This window comes from Schistocerca gregaria, chromosome 2 (genome assembly GCF_023897955.1).
Source record: "Schistocerca gregaria isolate iqSchGreg1 chromosome 2, iqSchGreg1.2, whole genome shotgun sequence".
NCBI lineage: Eukaryota > Metazoa > Arthropoda > Insecta > Orthoptera > Acrididae > Schistocerca > Schistocerca gregaria.
In genome coordinates this window covers 176,959,707-176,986,898 of record NC_064921.1, presented here as the reverse complement: position 1 = coordinate 176,986,898, position 27,192 = coordinate 176,959,707, and the positions used below count along the sequence as shown (strand labels likewise).

Sequence of the window (27,192 nt, the reverse complement as noted above, 5' to 3'; positions counted from 1 at the left end):
GCGGGGTTGCCGGCCCTCAGGCACTAGAGCAGCCGTGAGGCAAATTACAGATGAAAGAGTGTCGAAGTCTCTAATGGAAACATTTATAATGTGCTTAAATAAAAGCACGTGTATGGCACCGAGGGTGTTGCTGAACTGTGGGTTCTTGGTGGGACCTGCGCCGCTTTATTTGGACTCATGTCAGCGAACGTTGTAAGCACCTAATGAGTCAAATTTCGAACTCACGTTTCGCAATGGAAGACAATTACAGGATTTCGCGAAAGTCATAATTTTTTGTTGTTGTTGGCAGTATATTTCCGATACACAGCTGCCCTGCGTAAATGCTGCGATGTACATCGCCTATTAAAAAAGTTATGAAACTTCTTTTATTCTTGACGTATAAACGACGTCAGTGCAATAACCACGTGGTAGTTTGTCTTAACAACTGTAAATAGCGGATCTGCATTTGGTCAGTAATGGGTAGGCAGAGTTAAGTAGTGGACATGCGACAGTTGTGTGTCAATGTAGTTGCGTCGCAAATCGCAATGGAGCAACGAACCGAACATCTTTAAATCACATGTTTAAGACACCTCGTTCTTCTAACCATTCTTCTTTCCCTATGCTAGCTTTTCAAAGTCTGTGCTTCTATTGTGATTTCTTCTCTGACATTAATCTTTCCTAGTGTCTTATAACCGTTTGATTTTTCACCTTATTTCAGTTACTAATATTAAATATTCTATTGGTAAATATGTTGTTGTCCATTCTACAAATATGGCTGCCTCTAGCTCACGATGGTTGTGAACTTATCTGTTTGCGTCTAGAGATTAGATGTTCACCTCATCATCCAAAGTCCATTTCTTGTGAGGAGCCACACATCTTCCTGTTAATTTCTAAAACTTCAGTGTTCTTCAGCTTTTATTGTCTCTGATGCATATAGTGGTTTGGGTAAAAGAACTGTCTTGTAATGTCGCATTTATGAATTGCACGATATCACTTTTTTGGTATAATGGTTTCAAGTGATTTTGAATGCCACTATAGCTTCCATTTCTACGTCTGTGCTGCCGTCCAGCCCTGACAGCAGTAGGATATCTTCAAGGTAACTGAGAGAGGATACCTGTAAAATCGTTCCATTTTCCAGTTTTAGTGGAACTTTCCCGTTATTTTGATGCAAAGTTTAGGATCTGCCTTTGCTGTCACCTTGCATACTTTTTAAGTGATATTTTTGTTCATTTCTCTTTGTGATCACTGCTAAATCATCAATAAGGTCCAAACATTTAATGGTGATTTCTTATCCAGGATTTCTGATATTCATACTTTTGAAGTATTTTTTCCTTTTCCCTTGACTTGCTATCGAGTAAAATGAATAAAAGGTGAGGAGGGGGCGAGGGATGCGGGAGAGAGCGTCCCATGCTCGTACACCTGTATGTATAATGCTGGTATGGGTGTGGGTGTGGAAAAGCTCAGAGATTTTAGCGAACAGTTTTGCTTATGATGCTGCTTTTATAAGTGTCTATCACACTGGATCTTTGTTGGTTCTCTCCACTCTGTGCTCGCCTAGAGTGTAAAACACTACCTGTTGACAGTCCAAGTCGTTGAAGCCCGAAAAGGAATCCATTTTGCTTGCTCATCGGCGGATCCTTAACATTTTCACATGCCATAACTGTTCTGCGTACGACCGACCCTGCGTGAAAATTGCTAGGTAGTCATCCATCAGGTGGTCTGTCCGTTGTTCCAAATGCTGTAAGAGAGTTTTTGAAAGAACTTTGTATGTGTAAATCTTGAAACTCTCCTGGCGATAGGTTGACATGTTCAAAATCGGGTATCTGCCAGTTGTTTGCGTCGTTCTGTCACCATATTTCGATAGTGTACCTCACTATCTTCATCAGGTGCTACCTGAGACTGATCTAACCGAGGATCTGGTGCAGTATTTAAGTCTGTCTGGTGTAGGCCGCTCCTGCTGAGGTCCGCGCCCACTAGACTGCTCCCTCGCTGGTCCGCGCCCGCCTGGCCGTTCCTTCGTTGGTCCGAGCCTTCTCGGCCCTTCCGGTAAATGCTACATTCTAACACTTGATGTAGTTAGATGATAGTGGACTGGAGCCCGCCCGGCCGCTCCCTCTCTGGTCCGCGCCCACTAGACTGCTCCCTCGCTGGTCCGCGCCCGCCTGGCCGTTCCTTCGTTGGTCCGAGCCTTCTCGGCCCTTCCGGTAAATGCTACATTCTAACACTTGATGTAGTTAGATGATAGTGGATTGGAGCCCGCCCGGCCGCTCCCTCTCTGGTCCGCGCCCACTAGACTGCTCCCTCGCTGGTCCGCGCCCGCCTGGCCGTTCCTTCGTTGGTCCGAGCCTTCTCGGCCCTTCCGGTAAATGCTACATTCTAACACTTGATGTAGTTAGATGATAGTGGACTGGAGCCCGCCCGGCCGCTCCCTCTCTGGTCCGCGCCCACTAGACTGCTCCCTCGCTGGTCCGCGCCCGCCTGGCCGTTCCTTCGTTGGTCCGAGCCTTCTCGGCCCTTCCGGTAAATGCTACATTCTAACACTTGATGTAGTTAGATGATAGTGGACTGGAGCCCGCCCGGCCGCTCCCTCTCTGGTCCGCGCCCACTAGACTGCTCCCTCGCTGGTCCGCGCCCGCCTGGCCGTTCCTTCGTTGGTCCGAGCCTTCTCGGCCCTTCCGGTAAATGCTACATTCTAAGACTTGATGTAGTTAGATGATAGTGGACTGGAGCCCGCCCGGCCGCTCCCTCTCTGGTCCGCGCCCACTAGACTGCTCCCTCGCTGGTCCGCGCCCGCCTGGCCGTTCCTTCGTTGGTCCGAGCCTTCTCGGCCCTTCCGGTAAATGCTACATTCTAACACTTGATGTAGTTAGATGATAGTGGACTGGAGCCCGCCCGGCCGCTCCCTCTCTGGTCCGCGCCCACTAGACTGCTCCCTCGCTGGTCCGCGCCCACCTGGCCGTTCCTTCGTTGGTCCGAGCCTTCTCAGCCCTTCCGGTAAATGCTACATTCTAACACTTGATGTAGTTAGATGATAGTGGACTGGAGCCCGCCCGGCCGCTCCCTCTCTGGTCCGCGCCCACTAGACTGCTCCCTCGCTGGTCCGCGCCCGCCTGGCCGTTCCTTCGTTGGTCCGAGCCTTCTCGGCCCTTCCGGTAAATGCTACATTCTAACACTTGATGTAGTTAGATGATAGTGGACTGGAGCCCGCCCGGCCGCTCCCTCTCTGGTCCGCGCCCACTAGACTGCTCCCTCGCTGGTCCGCGCCCGCCTGGCCGTTCCTTCGTTGGTCCGAGCCTTCTCGGCCCTTCCGGTAAATGCTACATTCTAACACTTGATGTAGTTAGATGATAGTGGACTGGAGCCCGCCCGGCCGCTCCCTCTCTGGTCCGCGCCCACTAGACTGCTCCCTCGCTGGTCCGCGCCCGCCTGGCCGTTCCTTCGTTGGTCCGAGCCTTCTCGGCCCTTCGGGTAAATGCTATATTCTAACACTTGATGTAGTTAGATGATAGTGGACTGGAGCCCGCCCGGCCGCTCCCTCTCTGGTCCGCGCCCACTAGGCCGCTCCCGCTGCATTGCGACCCCTACTACTGCTACTGCGTGACTCACGTGCAATTCATTGCACGGTTTTTAGCAGGTTAAGCAGATCAACTGCTGTTCTTGCGTCATGGATCTCTTGTTATTCAATGGTCCTCTCGTTGTTGATTGTCATCTCATAGCCAAAAATGCTGGTCATCCTCTCTGGCTGCATGGAGATTATTCCAGCAACCAGTCCAGCCATCTGGTCGCTGGACGCCAGTGGATCTGGTTTCCCAGTCCTCTGACCAGCAGGTTTCTGGACGTCCTCGCCGACTCGTAGAAGTTCGTTGCGAGCGTGGAAGCGGTGCTTCAGTATCGGAAGTCCCGCTATGTCGTGGAGCATACGTGTGTCGTAGTCCCTTGGTAGGTGGAGCGCCATCCGCTTTGTTCTGCTCTCGTTGCATCATCTGAATATGCGTGTCTGCGGCATTTCCCCACACCACGGACGCGTACTCCAGCACTGGCCTGATTAGTGCTAGATAGAGCGTGAGGCCACAGTGGGGGGGGCAGTGTCGTCGTGGGGTTGAGGAGAGGGTAGAGCGAGCGCATCCGTCCGAGCGTTCGGCCCCTCAGCTCCCTGATGTGTCGTCCCCAGGTCAGGCGTCGATACATGGTGACGCCGAGGTACTATCCAGTACGCGACCACGGGATGGGGCCTCCCATGATCCGTACTTGCTGCAGCGCGTCGGGAATGCGACGGTGCGTGAACACCACCGCCTGGCTCTTCCCAGCGTTGAACTTGAGCCGCCATTTGGTGGCCCAGGCTCCAATCTCGTAGCAGGCGAGCTGCAGGCGGCGGCGTATCAGCTGCGCACTCATGCTGCGCGTGTACAGTTCGGTGTCATCGGCGTAGAGCACCAGATGAACCCTTGGCGTCGTCTTCAGGACGTCAGCAGTGAAGAGGGAGTACAGCAGGGGGCCAAGAACGGACCCCTGCGGCACTCCTGCACGTATGTGGCTTGCCGTTGACACGCCTCCGTCGGCACGCACATGAAATGTGCGCCCTCGCAGGTATGACTGGATAAGGCGGACGTGCGACACAGGTAGCCCCTGTACCAGCAGCTTTTACAGGAGGCCGTCGTGCCACACGCTATCAGAGGCCTTGGAGACGTCGAGGAGTACCGCCCCAAGATACTCGCGACGCTCCAGGGCCCCCCATCGCCTGCTCCACCAGTCGCAGTAGTTGGTACTGCATTGAATGCCCACTGCGGAAACCAAACTGCTCGTCAGGAAGCAGGCCTTCTTCTCTGATGTGGCGCTGTAGCCGTTTGGCGAATATCCTCTCGAAGGTCTTCGAGAGGGATGGCAGTAGGCTTATTGGGCGTAGTTCTGCGCCAGCCGGGGGTCCTTGCCAGCCTTCGGTATGGCGACCACCTCTGCGTGTTTCCCCTCATCTGGGTAGGCCCCTGCGCGAAGGATGGCGTTGAAGATCGTTGCAACAACACGCACTGCTTCCGGTGGCAGCTTCTTCAGCAGTACATTGCCGATCATGTCACATCCCCCTACCTTCCTGGGCTGTAGGAAGTCGAGGTGGTGTTGCACTGCCTCTGCAGTGGTTGGTTCAATGACGTCGTCCGCCTCGTGATGGGCCAGGTACAGCGGAAGGTGCTCTTGCACCTCCTGGATCGTCTCTTCATCGACCACGTCGTCCACAGTGGAGAAGTTCTCGGCGAAGGTGTCCGCGAGGACGCTGGCCTTCATGTCCAGCTCTACAGCGACATCACGGCCAACTTGTAGCGGCGAGATGCGCTGCCCCTAGCGCAGAAAGCACCTGGTCATGGCCCAGGCGCTTCCGTCATTGATCCTGAGCGTGGCTATTTTGCCAGCCCAGTCCCGATTACGGTGGCGTCCGATGGCCGCCGAAATCTCTCGGCGACAACGGTTTAGCAGCCGCTTGGTGGCAGGGTTTCTCGTGATCCGCCACTCACAAAAAACGCGGTTTTTCTCCCGGATCAACGCCAAGATGTCCGGCAGAAGCTGCTTCGAGTTTTCCTTTGGCTGCCACGGTCCTCGCAGCGCTGCTGCATCTGCCGCCGCAAGTGTGTAGTGGGTGAATGCTGCTAGTGCTACATCCACCCCCTACTCATCAGGGTCAGGTGTTGCTGCGACCGTCTCCGCCAGGTGCTGCTGGAACTGCGCCCAGTCGGTGTGAGGCGGGCGCTGCGGTGCTCAGGTGGCGCCATACCGTCTGTGTCCAGGTCGAAGATCACTGGCAGGTGGTCAGAAGCTAGGGCACAGTGAGTGGCCGCGAACGCGTTGTGTGCTGCCCCTTTCACAATCGCGATGTCGAGCACGCCGGGACGGCCGCGCGTAGGGTAGTGCGTCGGGTCGAAGGGACCCAGCCCCATGGCGGCGTGGTCGTTTACGACCCGGAGAAACCGTCTGCCGCTGATGGTGGTGACCCTGGAGTTCCACCCCGCGTGTTTTGCATTGAGATCGCCGCCGATGAACAGGTTCCCGCGCGTCGACAGCAGCGTCTCGATGTCCCTGGAGTGGAGGTGCCCTGACAGCTGCCAGTAGGCCGCCACGAATCTTACGTGGCCCACGGAGGTGTTAACCGCGACGCCGGTCGTATCCAGGGTTGGCGTTTCTAGGAGTTCCACCTGGTGGTGGCGCAGCAACTTCTTAACGTACACCGCCGTTCCGCCGCCGTGGGTGGCCCGGTCGGTGCGGTAGCAGCGGTAGTTTGCCGCCCGCACGTCCACGCCCGGCTTCAGCCAAGTTTCTGTAACGAGACAGACGTCCACGTGTTCGTCTCGCAGAAACTATCGGAATTCTCCCGCTTGGGAACGTATGCTGTTCGCGTTCCACAAGCAAACGGTTAGACCCTGGATGTGTGTATCCATGTTTGGGTGTGGTAACAGCTGGTGTGGTGGCGGCCTGGGAGGCCGACTGCACTGCAGACGTGATCATCTGCGAGAGTTGTTGCAGGAGAAGCTCGAAGTCCTCCTCAAGGCCCTGACTTCCTCTGCGACGCTCACTGCGGATGTAAAGTCAGTGGGGGGAGAGGATGCTGCCTCCTGGGCCCGAATAGCGGGCTGTGCGGCTGCTGGATTGCGAGAAGGGCACTCCCTCCGCCGTCCACACCAGCGGACGACCCTGGCTGGCGTAGGGTGCTCCCTCGGCGGTCCGCGCCCACGCACGACTACTGCCGCTGGCGCAGGCTCCTGCTGGCTGCCACGCCCCTGGACGTCAGCGGGGGCGGCAGTGCGCTGCTCAACCGATTTGGTGGGTGCCTTGTCGGTGGCAGCGGATGCGTAGCTCCTTCCCGTTTGCACCCGCGCGGAACGCGCTGGCTGCCCTCTTCTTGATGCGGCGCGCCGGAATGCAGTGCAGCCTCGGTAACACGCCACATGCTTTTCGCCACAATGGCAGCATGTGGCCGCGTCCCTCCGTGGGATTTTGCAGTTCCGGCTGGGATGCTCCCCCGCACATTTGATGCAACTGGGAGGCATGTTGCAGTACTTCGCCACATGGTCCAGGCCTTGGCAATTAAAGCACTGCTGTGGGCCGCGTCTTCTGCGCAGCTTCTCCACGGTGACGCCGACATCGGCCACGTGGGTCAGCTGGAAAGTTTTTCGGTTTCGACGGTGTCATTGAGAACCGCCATAAATAGCAGCATGTCGGAAAAGTCCCTGGGGGACTTCATACGCGCCGTGACGCGTATCAGGAAGCCGAGGACCTCGAGCAGCTCCAAAAAGTATACAGGATCCATACTGAATGGGAGCTTACGGAACACGACTTTGAGCGTTTTCACCGGCTCCGAGGAGTAGGTGAAGCTGTGCAGACCCTCCCTCTCTGCGAGGTCCATGGCCCCATGTAATGTTCGGCAGTCTTCGTGATGACGTAGTTCAAGTCGCGCCCTGTGACTCGAAACATCACGTTTCCTTTGACCACGAATTTTACTTTGTCTCTGAATTCCCGGGCATGGGCACACTGGCATCATTGGAGAGACCAGAGAACCAGTTGCCAGTGTGTACCGCACACTGCTGCGCAAGCACCACAGCTCTGGCTGTGTGCTTGCAGGAGGGCTGCATGAAACCCTCGTCGTCCATGGTCGGAGGAAGGGTCCTGGATCCCTCCGCGACGCATTCCGCTGGGTGCGGAGCGTGGGCGCGCTTCTAGACGAGCTAGTGGCGGAACTCTTGATGTCGGTTTCTGAGGTCGCGTCAGCTTGCTGCTTACGTGAGTGCTTTGCGAGCCCACTGGACTGTTCCCTGGGCAGTAGCCGCTCGCCAGGCCGCTCCCTCGGCGGTCCGCGTCCGTCAAACCACAGAAGGAGCGGCTTGACCGGCGCGGACCGGAGCGGCCTGGCGAGCTGCTACTGCCCAGGGAGCAGTCCAGCGGGCTCGCAATGCAGCGGTAGTGGCCTAGCGGGCGCGGACCAACGAGGGAGCGGTCGGGCGGACGCTTTTTGTTTCTTTATTATGTGTCATGTGGTGTTTGCAGTTCCATCGGCTTCGCCGAATCTACTTGTACTTGTGTGTGGTCTTTTTTTGTTATTCTTTGTGACTTTCTTTTTATTTACAAAAATCAAATCTTAGACTTTGGAAGGCATGGTCGGTAACAATAAGGCCTTGCGGCCCCCCACGATCCTCGATTTAAGAGGCGTGGATTTTATAGTTTGGTTCTGTGCAATGGGTGCAGCGGGTGCTGCTTCCCACTGCTTTCCTTTGTAGAGTTGCGCCAGTCGGCCGCTCGACGAGATGTTGTCGTTCCGTGGCGGCCGCTGGGCTCGTTGTTTCCCGCCGCTTGCCCGTTGGGTACAGGCGTTGTACATTCGTTGGTCTGCAGCAGGTCTGCTGCTCACTTTAACATTTACTCTCATACATCTAATGTATTGAGGTTTACTCTAGTTTACTCTTTGTAGTTAAGGGTGTTCGCTCAGCTGACAGAGTGGGGGGGGGGGAGGGGGGGGGCTTAGTCACTATATCTTAGTTTAGTTTTGGTCCTACGCTAAGGTGTCTGGGTACAAAAACGGTAACACACAGGATATCTCAATTTACACTTTCATCTGATATTGTTGGGTTTCAACCAGGGAGCACTATCAGTTAGACAATTTACTACTAATAAAGGCAAAACAATTTAAACATTTATCTATTGGTTCCCAAACAAGGGACAAGGATTTTCAAGGCCAATAACACGGTATATTAAGTTAAGGGGAGTCCTACTGGACTAAGCTAGAAACAAAACTTTTTAAACTATTAGGCTATTCATTATTGTTTGCTAATCTATGGGGTCTTGTATGATTTGGCGTGGCACTCTCTGCCTGTGCCATGTTCGGGGTATCACAGTACCTGTGCCCCTGAGATGTTTACAGTTTTCTCTTCATTCTTCTAGTTTGTCAAATAGTGTGGTTACTAGTCTTTTAACTGTATCTTGTATCATCTCGATTTCCACTGTTTCGTGGAGTTCGCGTACGGGTGTCCATGGTGGGGCGTCCAGAATCCACCTTAGTACCTTATTTTGCACCCTTTGCAATTTCTTGTGGTTTGTCTGGCACGTGATTCCCCACGCAGAACACCCGTACGTTACTGCTGGGAGGACTGTTGTTTTGTATAATGTTCTCTTTGTTTCCATCCACATCTCCCTGCTGAGGAAGAAGGGCAGGAGGGCTTTTGCGAGGTTTATACCTCTCTTTCGCTTTTCCCCGATGTGAAGGTGGAACAACATTTTTCTATCTAGTGTTACACCCAGGTATTTCACGGAGTCTCTGCAAGGTAATTCCTGGGCGTTTAGAGACAGCTGGTTTCTGAGTATCGGCCGTTTTCTTGTGAAGCAGACAGCTGTAGTTTTGTCTGCGGTTAGTGTCACTTTGTTTCCCCTACACCAGTCTTCCACCATGTCTAGCTGCTTTTGGAGGCGTGCTATGTTTGAGTGGTGCTGCCTGCCACTCGTGTAGAAGGCTGTGTCATCAGCGAATTGGCCTATCCTGGCATGCGGTGACAGGGGGATGTCATTTGCATATATATTGAATAGTGTGGGTGATAGTACGGACCCCTGGGGGATGCCGGCCCTCAGGGTCTTTCTTGAGGAGCGTTTTCCGTCTACCTCAACAAGGAACGTCCGGTCTGTCAGAAAGCTGTCTATCAATTTTGTGTACACATCGGGGATCGTTGTATTGTGATGTATCTTAAAGGTCAGGTTGTCATACCAAACCTTGTTGTAAGCCTTCTCCCAGTCGAGGAATACTGCTACTGTTGAGTTTGTGTAGTTGAAATTGTGTGTAATGTGTTCTGTTAGTCGAAGGACTTGTAGCTCTGCAGATACCTTTTTCTGGAACCCGAATGGTTCCGGTCTGATGGTTTCATCTTCTATGAGACATTCGTTGATCCTGTCCAATACTACTCTAAGAGTTTTCCCCATTGTGCTGATAGGGCGATGGTTCGCCTGTAGTTTTGGGTCTTTCCCTGCCTTTGGGATTGTAATAACTTTTGCTGCCTTCCAGGCCGCAGGCAATTTTTGTAGCAGCATGCAGCTATTAATTATACGTGTTAACAGGACTAGTGGTTTCCTAGAGAGGTTCTTTAGGTGTATGTTTGAAATTTTGTCTAGTCCTGGTGCGGATCTGCCCTTTCTGCATGTTATTATTTTCCTTATTTGTGTCGGTGTTGTGAGTTCTGGTGCTGTTTGTGTCGGTGTGTCATGGAGGTTTTCAACTGTTCGCGTGATGTTTTCTTTTCTCCAGCTGTTCAGCGGCTGTGAGGTCGATCTGTAGTGTTGTGTTTTGCTCCTCGTACGTGTCTGCAAACAGTTCGGCTTTCGAAAAGGCATCAAATACGGTTCCCTGGAGTTCTAGCATAGCCCTTTTGGCTGGTCGCTGTTGTCGAATGTTTTTGACCAGTTGCCACTCGTCCTGGGTTTGGAGGCAGAAGGTCTCGATCCTGTCTTCCTAGGTTTCTGCGCGCCATTCTTTCAGGCGCTTTTCTAGTTCACGAGACAGTTTGTTCATTTCTCTCCGTTCCCGCGAATCCCTGCTTCTTTGCCACAGGTTTCTGTATTTCTGTGTCTGTTTTTCTGCCATCGGAGCTCCCGCAGTAGCGGAGGGAGTTCTGTCTCATGTCCATCCGGTATTATTGTTGTTGTCCTGGTCTGTATTATTGCTTTCTGTATTTTGGATGTCAAGTATTCGACAGCGTCGTCCAGCTTTTCCTCCGACGACAGGTCCAGTGTTGGATTTATTGTGTCTGTGAGGACCCTGTGATACTGTTCCCAAATCATTTTTATCGCTTTTCTCGGGACGTCCGGGAGAGAGTTCATCCTGCGGAGCCTCACAAGTACCGGATTGTGGTCAGACGTTAGGTCCTGGATCGTATCTAGCGTGACGTCGTCTCCGATGTTTTTCGTCAGCAGTACGTCCAGGACGTCCGGTCTGTGTCCGGCTATGACCGGGATGTGTTTAGCGTCGTCTGGGCCGCGGACGATGTAGTGGTACGCATTCTCCAGTTGCAGGAGTTTTGTTCCTTTCGGGGTTCGTTGTGCGGGAATTCCACGCTGGATTTTTAGCGTTTAGGTCCCTGCCCAACGCTACCCTTTGGTGCCTGTCGAAGATCACTCTGATGTCTTCTTCCAGCAACTGGCGCTTTGGGGCTAGGTATGCTCCCCCACCGTCAATTTCCCCCTTTCTGTGTTTATTGTGACCAGAGTGACCTCGATGTCTTGCACCGGAGGTGCGACCACTACATCATGCGGAATTGTCCGTTTTAGGAACACAGCTGTACCGCCTCCTCGTTGATTTTGTCTGTCAGTGCGGTAACCCATCATGTTCCACAGTTCAAATCTATTGCAGGGCCGGAGGTGTGTTTCGGAGACTAAGGTTGGTTGGTTTGGGGATGGAGACCAGACAGCCAGGACATCGGTCTCATCAGATTATGGAAGGACAGGGAAGGAAGACGGCTGTGCCCTTTGAAAGGAACCATCCCGGCATTTGCCTGGAGCGATTTAGGGAAATAACGGAAAACCTAAATCAGGATGGCCGGACGCGGAATTGAACTGTCGTCCTCTCGAATGTGAGTCCAGTGGAGACTTAACAGGACGTCCAAATTGTGCTCTGATAAGAACGTCTGTAGCTCCGTTTTCTTGTTCCTGATGCCGTTTGCTTTCCAGATGCAAAGTGTTGTGTCAGTGTTTTGTCTGCCTAGTTGCGCCATCTTTACATGAACGCAATAAGCAGACGCTGTAGTATTATGTGTGTCTTTTCCACCCTGTCCGATGTTTGACGGAGCGCGTTTGCCATGTTAAATATTGTTGTGACGATGTTTGAGTCCTGCTCGAGGGATCGGATCGTGTTTATGATCATCCACAGGGCGTCCACGGAGCAGTCCATTCTAATTTGTGTGTGGTGTGGCAGTGGTTTTCTGTTTGTTTTGTGTTGTCTCTTTTTGTACCTGCGTTGGATTTGTCGTGTTTGTTTGTATGTGTGTTGTCTCTTTTTGCATCTGTGTTGATTTTGTCGTGTTTGTTTGGATGTGGTTTGGTGTTGTATCTGTCGTTGGTGATGTGAGTGCCTCTCTGAAGGAGCGGCGGCGGGGTGTTGGTGTGTTCTTGTCCGTGCCTGCCGCCTCCGCCTGTGCGGCTGCGGCAATGTCCGGATGGACCTGCCGTCGCGCAGGGAGAGGTGGAAACTGTGGTCTTGTTTGTTTTGGGCGTGGGGAGCGTGCGCCCTCGGTTGGGTGCGTGTCAGGTCTGTCTGTATTGCGTGTAGTTCTTTCTGTTTCGTGATTCGTCGCCTGTCGTATTGTTTCCCCTGGAGTGGGGACTCTTTTTGGGAGATTTTCTCTGTTTGTTTGGTCGTGTTGTGTCTGTGGTGTGTCTCTCAACTCCTGGTTGGGGTCTGTCCTCGTCTGTCTTTCGCCCTTTTGTCGGGTGTTTCTGTTATTCGAGGGCGCACCTGTTTCTGCTGTTCCTCTGTCGGCTGTCTGTGGTGGTACATATACTTTTGGTGTTCCGGGCAGCCTTTCCAAGATGCTGGGTGGTCTCCGGAGCACAGTACACACTTTGGTGGTTCACTTTCTGGCTTTAGACAGTCTTTTGTAGCGTGGAGGCACGCGCACTTTATGCACCTTCCCGGCATGTTTTAATAGTTCGCCGTGTGCGTTAGGCGCTGGCAGCTGTGACACTGCGTGCGGCCTTCCTTTGGACGGTACGTTTCTACCGTCACCTTTGTGTGGAGGATGTACCGCACTTCGTATATCCTCTCACCGCCCGAGCCCCTGGGAAGGGAGACTTTGCACGTTGGCTCCCGGATGAGCCTTCGTGATTTTCGTGCTCTTTTCTTAAACTGGTGCACATATGAAGGTCTGAAACCTTCTTCTACAAGGGCCTCTCGTAGTTCCTCTAGGACTTGGGCTGGTACACTATCGAAATATTGTGACAGAACGACGCAAACAACTGGCAGATACCCGATTTTGAACATGTCAACTTTGTATGTGCCTAGATGATGATATACATCCTAGTAGTTCGAGGGATTTATCTTATCACCTTCCTTATGCACTTAATGTACAGAAGTTCATTTCCTGTCCTGCGATTGGTGAGTCAGTGAGTCAAGTGGTGGGACCGACGCATCAGCCAATCGCACCTCTTTCTCATGCGTCGCAGGCTCACTGTGTCTCCTGTTTCCAAGGTTCCTACAGAACCTTGCCGCCACTGACCTCTGCTCTGACAACCACAGAGTTATTTTATTCTATGGAAGGAATACGTTGCTGGGGGGGGGGAATCGAATAACGCCTTGCCAGCATGGAACTCTGTTCTTAACAGGCTGCGAAATGGAACGCCTGTTACAAAGGCAAGGCACGAATAGTAGTGATTTATTTTAAATTATTAATATCTTAATGAGAAGAAGAGCACTGTGTCTACATCTACACATGTACTCCTCTAGCCCCAATCGGTGTGTGGCGGAGGGCACAATTCGCGCCAAAGTCATATTTTCCCCCACCTGTTCCACTCGCGGATCGCACGAGGGAAAAACGACTGTCTGAACGCCTCCGTACGAGCTCTTATTTTCCTTATCTTCGAATGATAATTATTATGCAATTTGAAAGTTGGTGGTAATAATATACGGCTCTACATCCTCGGTGAAGATTGGATTTCGGAATTTAGTGAGCAGCCCCTTCTGTTTAACGTGTCATCTGTCTGCAAGTGTGTCTCACTTCAAACTCTCTGAGATTTGTAACGCTCTCATGATGGCTAAATGTACCAGTCACGAATCTTGCCACTCTTCTTTGGACCTTCTCAATCTCTTGAATCAGACCCAACTGGTAAGGGTCCCATACAGACGAATAATACTCTAAGACTGGCCGAACTTATGTATTGTAAGCTATCTCCTTTGTTGAAGGACTGCATCGCTTCAGGATTCTACCAATAAATCGCAATCTAGAGTTCGCCTTACCTGTTAATTGTGTAATCTGATCATCCCATTTGAGGTCATTTCGACTAGTCTCACCCAGATATTTGACTGATGTAACCGCTTCCAAAAACTGATAATTCACTTTGTACTCCTACATTAATGGGGATTTTCGCCTTGTTATACACAGTAGGCTACACTTACTAATATTGGGAGATAACTGCCAGTCATTACACTACGCATTTATTTTCTGCAAATACTCATTGATTTGTTCACAAGATTCGTGTGATACTACTTTCCTGTAGACTACAGCATCATCGGCAAACAGTCTACGGCCGCTGTCAATACAATCAACCAGATAGTTTATGTAAATCGTAAAAAGCATAGGACCTATTACGCTGCCCTGGGGCACATCCGAAGTTACTCTTGTTTCTGTTCAAGTTACCCCGTACAGGACGACCTACTACTCCCTGTCTGTTAGAAAACTTTCTATCCAACCGCATATGTCACTTGATAGATCGTAAGCGCGCACTTTTTGTAGCTAGCGACAGTTCGGAACTGAGTCGAACGCCTTTCGAAAATCAAGAAATATGGCATCAACCCCGGGGGCCGGTATCTAGAGCCTGTTGTATATCATGCACAACTATGGCCAGCTGTGTCTCGCATGACCGCTGTTTCCTAAAACCGTGCTGGTTTCTGCAGATGAGCATCTCAGAATCTAGAAAGGTCATTATGTCTGAACACAAAATATGTTCCATGATTCTGCAACAAATCGATGTCGAGTGAAATTGTCCGGTAATTATGTGCACCCGATTTTCTACCGCTTTTATAGATTGCTATGACCTGGGCCTTCTTCCAGTCTCGTGGAACTTTCCGCCGTTCCAATGATCTCTGATAGATGACGGATAAGAATGGTGCTATATTTGTAGCATAGTCAACATAAAATCTTACGGGGATACCGTCTGGGCCAGATGCCTTTCTGGGGTCTGAGGATCTTAACTGCTCTACAATCCCAGATACACTAAATACTATGTCAGCCATCCTATCGTTTGTTCGATAATTGAAAGGGGGAATGGTGCTGCAGTCCTCCACCGTAAACCAGTTTTTTACAGCTAGGTTTAGAATTTGGCCTTCTGTTCATGATAATCAGTTACATTACCCGTACTGTTAGCAAGAGAAGGTATTGAATTATTTGTAGCGTTCATAGATTTTACGAACGAGCAAAATTTTTTGGGTTTATTTTTGGAATCTACATATAAAATATTGCTTTCAAATTCGTCAAAACGTGTAGTAGAAACCATAACGTCATGATGCCTATCCAAAAACCAGTACAATCTAGACGACTTTTTTCTATTGGCGAAGCCTACTCTATAAAAAACTTAGTGCTGCCTGTAAAGTAGATACAGCTCACAAGGGAACCTCCACATCGCACCCCGCTCAGATTTATTTATAAGTTGGCAAAGTGGATAGGCCTTGAAAAATTGAACACAGATCAATCAAGAAAACAGGAACTATGAAAAAAAATAAGCAAAATATACTATCTGAGTAGTCCATGGGCAAGATAGGGAACATCAATGACAATGTGCGGTCAGGAGCGCCGTGGTCCTAAGGTTAGCGTGAGCAGCTGCGGAACGAGAGGTCCTTGGTTCAAGTCTTCCCTCGAGTCAAAAATTTACTTTATTTTCACAAATTTATGATCTGTCTGTTCGTTCATTGACGTCTCTGTTGACTGTAATAAGTTTAGTGTCTGTGTTTTGCAACCGCACGGCAAAACCGTGCAATTAGTAGACGAAAGGATGTGCCTCTCCAATGGGAACCGAGAACATTTGATCGCAAGGTCATAGGTCAACCGATTCCTGCACAGGAAAACACGTCTGGTATATTCTATTCGACACTGATGACGGCATGTGCGTCACATGACAGGAATATGTTGTCGACCCACCTAACCTGTACACTTTTCGAATGGGTAAAAAGATTCTTCTACCTTGCCCGATTTAGGTTTTCTTGTGGATGTGTTAATCACTCTCAAAAAAGTGATCGCATCGGACAGACGGACAGATAATAATTGTCTGAAAGTAAAAAATTAAACTTTTCACTCGAAGACTTGAACCAAAGACCTCTCGTTCCGTAGCTGCTCACGCTAATCACAGGACCACGGTCCTCCTGAGCTTACATTATCCTTGATGTTGCCTATCTTGGGCATGGACTACTCAGTTTGTATATTTTGTTTATTTTTTTTTTCATAGTTCCACATAACTTCTTCCTGTTTTCTCAATTGATCTGTGTTCAGTTTTCAAGGCCTATTCACTGGGCCAACTTATAAGTAAATCAGAGGGGGGGTGCGATGGGGAGGTTCCCTTGTCAGTAACAGTATTGTTTTAACATTTACATTAAATATAATTCCAGATCTTTTCACCTTATAAAAATCCTAGGTTAATCAGATAAGGAACGTGTGAAGCGAGTGGTAATGTGCTGGGCACATTAATTACAACAAAACGTAGTTCAACACCCTTAACAAAACATTAATATATTACTCTTAATCCAAAGCAATACAGGAGTAATCAAGATGGAAAACGGAAAACAATTACTATATAGCCTATATTAATATCGATATCTTGGAAGTAATTATTTCAAAAGTCATTAGGCAAAGGGTTAATTAGTGTTAAGGTACAGATTCAAGAAACATTGCAACTCTCACGGCCATGCATTCTGCTTCTAGACTGACGGACCTTTAACAAGTTTTAAATAAAATACCACGACAGTTAATATTCAGATACAATATAGTAGATAAAACAAATCGGGATAATGCAACTATACCGCTGCTGCCACGACCCTGCGGCCCTTATCAAAGGTATCAAAATAATGAAATTAAAGAGTTATAGGCATGTATCTCAAGGAACGGTTACCTGTTGTATTTACCAGAGGACCGTTTCAGAATCAGAAGAAACAACTTCCAGGATTACTAGACATCATTAAGACAAAGCTTGAATTTACTTATGTAATGAAAATCTAAACAGGACTGGGCTTTAAACTGACTCACATCAAACAATCAGCATAATAGAGGGTTAAGAGTACATAAGTCACGTACATGAACTGCCTAACGATCCTTTCTGCTCCAACCGTCCTCGCCGCTCGCGTCCGGCCATCCTCCACAAATGTTACAGCCTGCCGCTATATCGATACTAACCATCTCCAGAGACAATGCTACAGCTCGCGCACAGCACAGAGGCACAGAGGTGCCACGGGCAGTCAAAACCAGGAATTCTGCGACGGAAGTGCAGGTCCTTGAAGCGGCGTCAAATTAGAAGACTTGTATCAGGATAGAAGCCAATCGAAAATATTATATGCTCTTTTCCTTAATAACCACCCGTACCACCTACCCAGTAAGGAGCTGGTTGCGTTGCATGTACACTAACCAGAGATTAAATCACCTATTCTTGTGGTTGACCTCCAGATTTCTCACGAGAACCTTACGGAAGTCGACGCGTCTGTGGGATACAAAGCACATGGCGACTTCGACTTCGTCTCAATGGCGTCACAATCACTTCTGGAGAATATTCCATTCATTCGACATTACGCAAAAACAATGATTACAGTGCAGCTCAGCGATCCGGCAGTACAGGACTTCGTCAGGTGAGTGTTTTTCTCTAAGCCAAAGATTACATCTAACTGTACAGTGTTGTGTATTAAAAATAGGAGGAACAGTTCGAGCACCGTCGATGAGCCAAAGCACGAGCTCGAACTGAACTATAAGGGGAAGGGCAGGGGTGCCCCGCTGTTTTTACAAGTGAATAATCCCATAATACACCTGGAGTAGCTAAGGGAAACCAGGGGTAGTGTAAATGCAGATGCAGTTTGTTAGGCCTTTTCACGAGATCACTTGTAGCATTTGTGTTCTACATGTCCTGCTTACTTCACTATTCTGGAAATTTTACTGCCGCCTCTATGAAGAACTCTTACTATCAAGTTTCTTACAAGCTTGACATGGCTCTGTACCTTTCTTTGCATTCCGCACATTATTCCTGTGGTTGGGTAAGATTTTGTCAGCGCATCCATAGTCCACTTGGTGGAACTTAGCAACACTATGCGTCTGGGATAGAACAGCTGACCTCTCCTAGCTAGATTATCGTTTATTACACTGTATTCAAACAAAACTGGTGGTGACACTGAAGCAGCTACTGGGAAACTTCTTGCGTTTGACCTTCGAGTTACTCTGTAGCTCTGGCCGGCATTTACTAAGGATTACCTCTATTGAATGAGCTTCATTCATATCGTCGTCTAAATACTTTGCTTCGTTTGTGACGGTTCACAAAATTTCGGTATCCATTGCAGGTCTTAGTTACTCTAGCCACGGCATTTTCTGTGCTTCCTCTGATCAATTCTTGGTTTTAAGTTCCTTTTTAAAATATCCACAGGTTTCAAACTTTTCCATACTGAGTATTTGTCACTGCTTGGTGCGTCCCTCGTCTCCTCTCATGATTGGCCTCTAATCCTAATACTTGTTACGGCTGCGCAAGGCATCTCTCTTAAACAGTTTAAGCGCCCTGAACTCTCTTCTGTGTTTCCTATAGTACAACCCCCCCGGATCTCTACATAACTTTTTCCAGGAGTCGATATTTTTCCTCCCTTTCACTTCGTAGTAGTGATATTCCAACAGCCTCAAACGACGTCGTTTTACATTATGTCTTCGTCAAAAAAAATTCAAAATTTGTAAACTCTTTTTCCAAAGGTGGTTTGTAATGTTTAAGTTATCCAATCGCTCAGTTGATCGCTTCACCGGTTTCACTTTTCGCTTGAGCATCTAATGTCGTTTCGCTCTCCTTGATGGAATCTAGCGCCTGCTGGAGATGCACAGCTCGCAGCTTCTTCAGTGTCACTTTCTTTGACATCTAATTTCAAAACAGGTCCGTGTAAATGCCTTATATTATTGCTGATAGCAGCTGACTATTCCGAGAGACATGCTTAAAGGTTTTGGGCTCTTCTTCAAATTCTCCCTCCGAGTTTCCGTGAGATTTTTCCTTAGTCTGCTTTTCATATCTTCTAATAATTCTTTGATTATTTCTCTTCCCTCTTGTTTCTCCTCTTCCTTTCGGGCGTACTTTTCTTGTTTCTCTTCTTCTCTCTTTCTCAAATATATATTGAAAAGTGTCGACATCTTTTCCCCGTCAATCATTTTAGAGGAATTGAAAATGCTTCTAGCGCAAAAAATTCTAAATAGCGCCCTGGCAATACCATATCCAATAGTAGTTTTGTGTACCAGTGTCTATACATTACAGAATGTGTACATAACAAATACACTGTCAGTCAGTTATAATTACATTTAAATCCTTAAACTGCTCAATTATTTAAGATTTTGCTGTTGTTCCTTGTTTCGATTAAAGTCACATACTGCCACAACCAAAGTGAGTTTAGACGCATGGGATTACAACCACTTTTACCAAGACCACAAAATCGTCACCACGTATTAGCAATAAATTCCCTAAAGGTATAATCAAAAGGTCAACATTCGCTAGATTAATCACTTCTATCTGTTAATTAAATCCGCACTTTGATAACGGCCACTTCTTGCACGAAAATTTGATTAGCAGCAAGCCACGCCTGTTGAATTCCTCTTGCTATTATTGCAGCCTTTTGCTTATCGTGCCCAGTGACGCCTCATTACTATGAAAATGGGCTCTAATGGAACGCACAAGTAAATTAAAACTTCAGAAAAAGAAAGATTCGAACTGTGGTCGTACATTCAAACAAGCAATAAATTTATTGTGCATTTCAATTTTTTATATTTTTTAGGTGATAAGACTATGACAATCCTCCATACGTTACCAAACGTCTATTGTGGCCACATAAATTAATTTCTTTCTCACGTAAATAAACCGCATATCTGAGTAGGAGAGAAAATGTTTCTGATTCGTATGACTCGCACTTGATTGGCTAAGTTAATGCGTTTACAGAAGAAGCCAACAACAAGGATCATATAAGGGTTTGTTTTCATGAATGTGAAGATAAGTAGGTACGCCAGAGATATTGAAGTAAATTACCACTCCAGGGGAAAACCTGTGCGTACATACAACAGTTTTATGTTTCTGTAATACGATGCTTAAATTACACATATTCGTAGGGTACAATTGGTGTTCGTGTGCACTGAACTATGATAACCTGTTGCAGGAGGAACCACACCTACGACGCGGTCATCATGGAATGGATTACTTACCAAGGCTACTACGGACTGGTACACAGAGTCGGTTCCCCACCTCTCATAGGCATGATCTCACTGTCGGCGTTTTCGCCTGTGTACTACTCAATGGGAAATCCCATGAACCCTGCATACACACCCGATATATGGGTGGGATTCTCGGACCACATGACCTTCTGGGAACGCGCGTACAACGCTCTCTTCTACCTCAGATGCTATTTCCTGTGGTACTGGGAAAATTTGCCAGAGCAGGAGGTCCTCATGAGACAGTACTTCGGTCCTGAACCACCTCCGGCGTACGAGACGGAACGCAACTTCAGCCTCCTTATCGTCAACAACCACTTCACAATGGAGTACCCTCGTCCGCACATGCCCAACATAATAGAGATCACCGGTGTTCACGTAGAGACGCAGGCCAAGCCACTGCCGAAGGTGAGTCAGACATTACAGTTCTGCATGTCATGCAACAAGTAGTTTCGCTTTGATCGGAATGTGTACACTGACCCACCACTCTATGCAGGGCATTAGTTGCGCAAGTACAGATATGTTTTTAGTGACTAAGGACAGTGTACTGAACAACATTACATCAGTATGTACTGCCGAAGGTGACTCAGACATTACAGTTCTGCATGTCATGCAACAAGTAGTTTCGCTTTGATCGGAATGTGTACACTGACCCACCACTCTATGCAGGGCATTAGTTGCGCAAGTACAGATATGTTTTTAGTGACTAAGGACAGTGTACTGAACAACATTACATCAGTATTTACTTAATTTTCAATCTAATAGTTATAGCTATTAAATGTAGCAACCGCAATTTATCAATGCTTAATTTCCCCTAGTCCGCTGCTTGTGGTCTCGCGGTAGCGTTCTCGCTTCCCGAGCACAGAGTCCCAGGTTCGATTCCCGGCGGGGTCAGGGATTTTCACCTGCCTCGAGATGATTGGGTGTTGCATCATCATCATCATCATCAATTTCCCCTGGGCAGCAGGTCAACTGTCGAAATATGACATCGTGGACTGTGTGTATACTGACAGGCGTAGTCCACTTAGAAGGTACATGTTTGACCCCCAAACGTCGGAACCACACAATCATACATACCTGTGGAATAATGATTATAAGGGAACAAAGGTTTGTGTCATTTCCATACAAAACTTTGCATTCTACTACAAGCTATATTTTAATAAAGAGAAACAAGATAACAAAATACCAATTCCGTAGTAGGGAAATAAACAGTAATTCAAGGAAGTTAGTGTATGATTACATTTTCAGTGCCAAAAATCCTCTGCTTAAAATCATTCTAACAGCTCAAAACACACATCTCCTACGTACCTTATAGTGCGTATACGAGGTTGAGTCAAATGAAAACCTTAAATTTGTAATAACAAATCGAAATTTCTTGCCGTTATCCTGTAAGTTGGTAAGCGTGCTACAAACAGCGTGCAGAATGGCCTGCAGGTGGCAGCATAGTGCAGATACACACATACCGTCGCAGTATCAGTATAAAGATGGCCGCCCCACCTTCGACTTGCACCAGGGAAGAATAGCGTTCTGTTATTCGGATTTTGCGTAGGGAAGGTGTGAAACCTATTGAAATTCATCGACGAATGAAGGTTCAGTACGGTGATGCATGTATGTCGCAGCAGCAAGTCTACGAATGGTGTAGGAAGTTTGCAAATGGTGTGACTTCAGTGGAAGATGCTCCTCGTCCAGGTCAGGCACAACGAGTTGTGACTCCACAGAACATTGCAGCAGTTGAAGCCATAGTGGAGGAAAACGGCCGATTGACACTGAATGACGCAATGGGAGGAGAGAAGTTCCATTCTGATGAAGAGGTACGCTATGCGGTGCATGAGTTGTTGCGCGGACTACCAAAAGAATTTTTTTCTAAAGGAATTTATCCACTTTGTAAGCGGTGGAGGACTTGCATTGAGCGTGGCGGAGGTTATATTGAAAAGTGATACAGCTTTGTACCACTTCTGCACAATAAATAATATTTAAAAAAATATTTAAGGTTTTCATTTGATTCTCCCTCGTATTAGTCCTCATATTGCAGACGCGGCATTTCGATAAAGTTGTTAATACAAAGTGGATGAGAACAATGTGAGCACTTCACTAGAACTACGTTTTTACATTCAGAATCACTTTCACACTGAAATAATCCAATACCAAAAGCCACGCTACTCATATGTTCAAATCGTGATGTGGTTATGTCAACACCATAATCTACCTTTCGCCTAGCGTATTGCAACATAGACGCATACTTTGGTGCAGAAAATTAATTTTAAATCACAGAGTGAAGTCTGATGATGAACTAATGATCACGTATCTTAGTTTGTGGTTTGGCACATCGTAGTCGTATAAAAGCAACAATCCTTCTGATATAGAGCTCACATTGCCGAAAGAAGCAAACATCAAGGGGTTGGCAGTATTTTGTTGTTTTCAGTGGCAGTATCATCAGCATGACATCTTCGTATGGAAAACGTACGTCTAGAAAGGCACGATCTGCATGACCTGACCATTAGTCACTCATTAGTAGGCTCTTTCCACTTGTTACAAGTTTGCCAAGAACTAGTATTAACAGATGTTTGATCTGTTCTTTAGTCGTTTGCTCATTTTTGCTAGCCTTCACATGAATATTTCGTGGGCAGGTTGTCTTGTAATATCCTTTGAAATTTGTGGACCGAAAGTGCCTTTCGCCTCTCGAAAACAGATGTACAGCTTGTTTACTAATCTATTTGTCATTGATAAGGCATATCAGTTGTGCAGCTGTAGGTAGATCTGTATTCAGACTGCAACGCACTAGCTGTAGTCTTCTATCCTCTGTGAGACAGTGTTGGTAATGAGGTCTTTTCATACAGGACTCTGGTCACAGTTCTAAACATTTTCTTTATCCACACCCTGTTCTGCCATAAACTTGTTCACTTCCTCCACAAATGGCTGTGCTTCTGCCGTATACTATTATTGCCTTCTATGTCCTTATGTGTGATAAATGTAGTATAATGCCTGGATGAAATGCTACATTTCGCCTTAAGATTGTCGATAAAAAAATCGAAGCTTTGAAATTGTCTAAGCCAATCATTTTAGACGCTTCCAGTGCTAATATCTGCACATGCAGATAGTAAACTGTAGATCCAAATTACCTTTCTTCATCAATTTGCCATATTACACTGAAGAGCAAAAGAAACTGGTATTGGCGTACGTATTGAAATGCAGAATTATGTTAACAGGAGACTACAGTGCTACGGTCGGCAACGCCGATCTAAGACAAGAAGTGTCTGGTGCATTTGTTAGATCGGTTACTGCTGCTACAATGGCAGGTTATCAAGATTTAAGTGAGTTTGAATATGGTGTTGTAGTCGGCACACGAGCGATGGGGCGAAGCATCTCAGAGGTAGTGATGAAGTGAAGATTTTTTCCGTACGACCATTTCACGAGTGTATCGCGAATATCACGAATCCGGTAAAACATAAAATCTCAGACATCGCTGCGACCGGGCAGAGAGTCGTTCAACGTGGCACAAGTGCAACACTTCCGCAAATTGGTGCAGATTTCAGTGCTGGGCAATCAAAAAGTGTCAACGTGCGATCCATTCAATGAAACATCATCGATATGGGCTTTCGGAGTCGAAGGTCCACCTGTGTGCCCTTGATGACTGCACGAGATAAAGATTTACGACTCGACTGGGCCCGTCAACACTGACATTGGACTGTTTGCGACTGGAAGCATGTTGCCTGGTCGGACGACTCTCGTTTCAGATTATATTGAGAAGGTGGACGTGTACGGGTATGGTGACTACCGCATGAATCCCTGAATGTCATCAGGAGACTGTTCAAGCTGATGAAGGCTATGTAATGATGTAGGGCATGCGCAGTTTGAGTGATACGGGACTCCTGATACGTCTAGATACGACTCTGACAGGTGACATGTACGTAAGCATCCTGTCTGATCAGCTGTCTTCATTCATGTCCATAGTGCATTCCGACGGACTTGGGCAATTCCAACAGGACAATGCGACACGCTGCACGTGTAGAATTGCTACTGAATGGCTCCGGGAACACTCCTCTGAGTCTGGCATGCCTTGCAACGTGCCGTTCAGAAGAGATCTCTACCCGCTCGTACTCTTACGAATATATGGACAGCCGTGCAAGATTGATGGTGTCATTCCGCTCCAGCACTACTTCAGACATTAGTCGAGTTCATTCCACGTCGTGTTGCGGCACTTGTGCTTGCTGGCGGGCGGGGACCCTACATGTTGTTAGGTAGGTGTACCAGTTTCTTTGACTCTTCTGTGTAAATGCTCTTTTGTAGTTTGTGATAGCTACAATCTGTTTCTTTCGAAAAGAGGTCCTGCTCACCTTTGCTCTGCACATAATTTAGAATTAATCTGGAATTTGATTTTCGTTTAATGCACTTATATCGCCTCAATGGTTTGTTATAGGAATTTGATGCCACGATTGTAATAGTATTCATATATGTCCTCTTTTACGGTTAATATCTACTAATACACTGGTCCTCGACTGATTGGGTGGAGGCAACTCATACTCACTTTGTCTAGTGTGTTGCCGTTGGCCTGGAGACGAACGTCGTGTACTGCTTCAACAGCCATTTTCAGATTCAGGTTTTTCCTGTCCTTCAAAACCAGTGTATCTATTTAACGTAACATCAAGTATTTCTGTGCCATCCCCAACATATCTCTGATTTATTATATATTTGCGAACTCTGTGACGTCGATCCCGATACCATTTCCATATTCAACATGTCACTACTTCGTCCCGAATATCTGGACCACATTCGTAGGAGTAATTCTTTTAATGATACCACTTTACATAGTTTACACAGTAGTCCACAAGCGAACCTTCCAAGAGATACATTCACAGTGCAGATGTACCATTCACCGGAACTCTGGCACTTGTTAGTGGTGCTACAACATGCCACCGTTCCATGGCGCTTGCAAACAAGTGCAAAGTTTTTAATGGAATTTACATATATCACTGTTGTTTCTATGATCAAGTGTTAGTGAAAGCATCGTTTCGTGCTGTTCCGAGTGTTCAAGGTCAAATGAGTCCATTGTTAGTAGTGCAGTTACGTTTGTGCAGAAAACATCATGTGGTAAATTATCTGTTTTGGGGAAGACTGTCAGACGTAGAGTGGTGGCGGGAGAGAGAGAGAGAGAGCGAGAGAGAGAGAGAGAGAGAGAGAGAGAGAGGAGAAAAATTAATACACTAAAGTGGGTACCAATGATCACAATATCCGCACTTATACTCCTAATACCAGGTATGAGTACAGAAACTTCTATTCATTCATAAACCTGTCATCCTGACCACCTTGGGATGCTGGGCTCTTCCTGCCACGAGCCGCGATAGAGGGGAAATGAAGTAACATCTCGTTGAAAAACCTAGGTCTAACTGACCCAACTAGTAGTACCTCGCGAGGGCCTTTATCTAGAAGAAAGAGCTCTCTTAGTCGGAGGTGATACATGGAGGAATTTGAAGAGACTGATATAGTAGCTGTGATACAACTTGCAAACGTGTGAGGAAGACTTTAGCGGATGCATTATTGCATCGTGGTAGGCACCAGGAAACCACCGCATTACCCCTCCATAGTAGAGGTAGTTGTCTGCTAAAAGTTTCGTGATTCTTTCCTGTATAAAATATTCTGGAGGTAGAATTAGGTCCTCACTCTGAGTGGGGTGCAGACAGGTACCTTAAGGATTCATTCCAGCTGACATATGATGGTGAGATATTTCAGCAACTAAACTGATGGATAAAAATATGTCTATCGTTTAATTTCCAGTCTCTGTTGCTCGTTTTTATACTATGACTAATTTCAATCGTCCTGGATCATTTTTCCATCGTTTATTTTCCAGCCTGAGTTGCTTATTTTTATACACAAATCAAAAAAGCTTTGCATCACATCGGTTCCGAGAGTTCCGGAACCTGTATAGAAAACTGGCATAGAGATCAACATAACCCCTTCTTATTGCTCATGGAATCCACGCATTTCATATTGTACCACCATACAGCGAGGCCTTCAGATCTGGTGGTCGAGACTGCTGTACACACCAGTGCCTCTAATAACCAGTAGCGCGTCCTCTTGCATTGATGCACGCCTGTATTCGTCGTGGCTTACCATCCACAAGTTCATCAAGGCACTGTTGATCCAGATTGTCCCACTGCTTAACGGCGATGAGGGGTAGCTACCTCAGAGTGATTGGTGGGTCACTTCGTCCATAAACATCTCTTTTCAATCTGTCCCAGGTATGTTAGATAGGGTTCATGCCTGGAGAACATGCTGAATACTCTAGTCGAGCGATGTCGTTATCATGAAGTTATTCAGAAGATGTGCACGATAGGGGCGCGAATTGTCGTCCATGAAGACGAATGGCTCGCCAATATGCTGCTGATATGGCTGCGCTGTCGGTCGGAGGATGGCATTCACGTATCGCGCAGCCGTTGCGGCGCCTATGTCTAAGGCGTTCAGCTTGACCGGGTTGCCTCCAAACACGTCACCGACGATTGTCTGGTTGAAGGCATATGCGCCACTCATCGGTGACACCACACATTTCATATTGTACCACCATACAGCGAGACCTCCTAACTTAGCAGCATTAGTGCAGAGAGAAAATCTGGAATACATTTCACATAAATTTCCTCTTCATGTTAGTCTTAGGTGGAGATTTCAATTTACCAGATACAGACTGGGACACTCAGATGTTCAGGACGGATGGTAGGGACAGAGCATCGAATGACATACTGAGTGCACTATCCGAAAATTCCCTCCAGCAATTAAACAGAGAACCGGCACGTGGAAATAACATCTTGGACCTACTGGTAACAAACAGACCCGAATTTTTCAAATCTGTATGCGCAGAGCAGGGAATCAGTGATCATAAGGCCGTTGCAGCATCCCTGAATATGGAAGTAAATAAGAATAAAAAAAAAGGGTGTCAAGTTTATCTGTTTAGCAAGAGTAATAGGAGGCAGATTTCAGACTACCTAACAGATCAACTGACAATGTTGAGAGTTTATGGAAAAAGTTCAAGGCAATCGTAAAATGCATTTCAGACAGATACGTGCCGAGTAAAACTGTGAGGGACGGG

The 27,192-nt window shown here is 47.5% G+C and overlaps 1 protein-coding gene and 1 long non-coding RNA gene across 2 annotated transcripts in view; one reads left to right on the top strand and one right to left on the bottom strand.

The window, feature by feature from the left end:
* Window positions 1-27,192, top strand: part of LOC126336629 (UDP-glucosyltransferase 2-like) — a 98,312-nt gene that overhangs the window by 31,096 nt on the left and 40,024 nt on the right. The window contains exons 3-4 of the mRNA XM_050000522.1: window positions 17,352-17,530; window positions 20,063-20,522. Coding sequence (XP_049856479.1) covers window positions 17,352-17,530; window positions 20,063-20,522 — 639 coding nt within the window. The remainder of the gene's footprint in view (window positions 1-17,351; window positions 17,531-20,062; window positions 20,523-27,192) is intronic.
* The window catches only part of LOC126336631 (uncharacterized), a 189,171-nt gene that overhangs the window by 122,061 nt on the left and 39,918 nt on the right, over window positions 1-27,192 (bottom strand). The gene's annotated exons all lie outside the window — the stretch shown is intronic.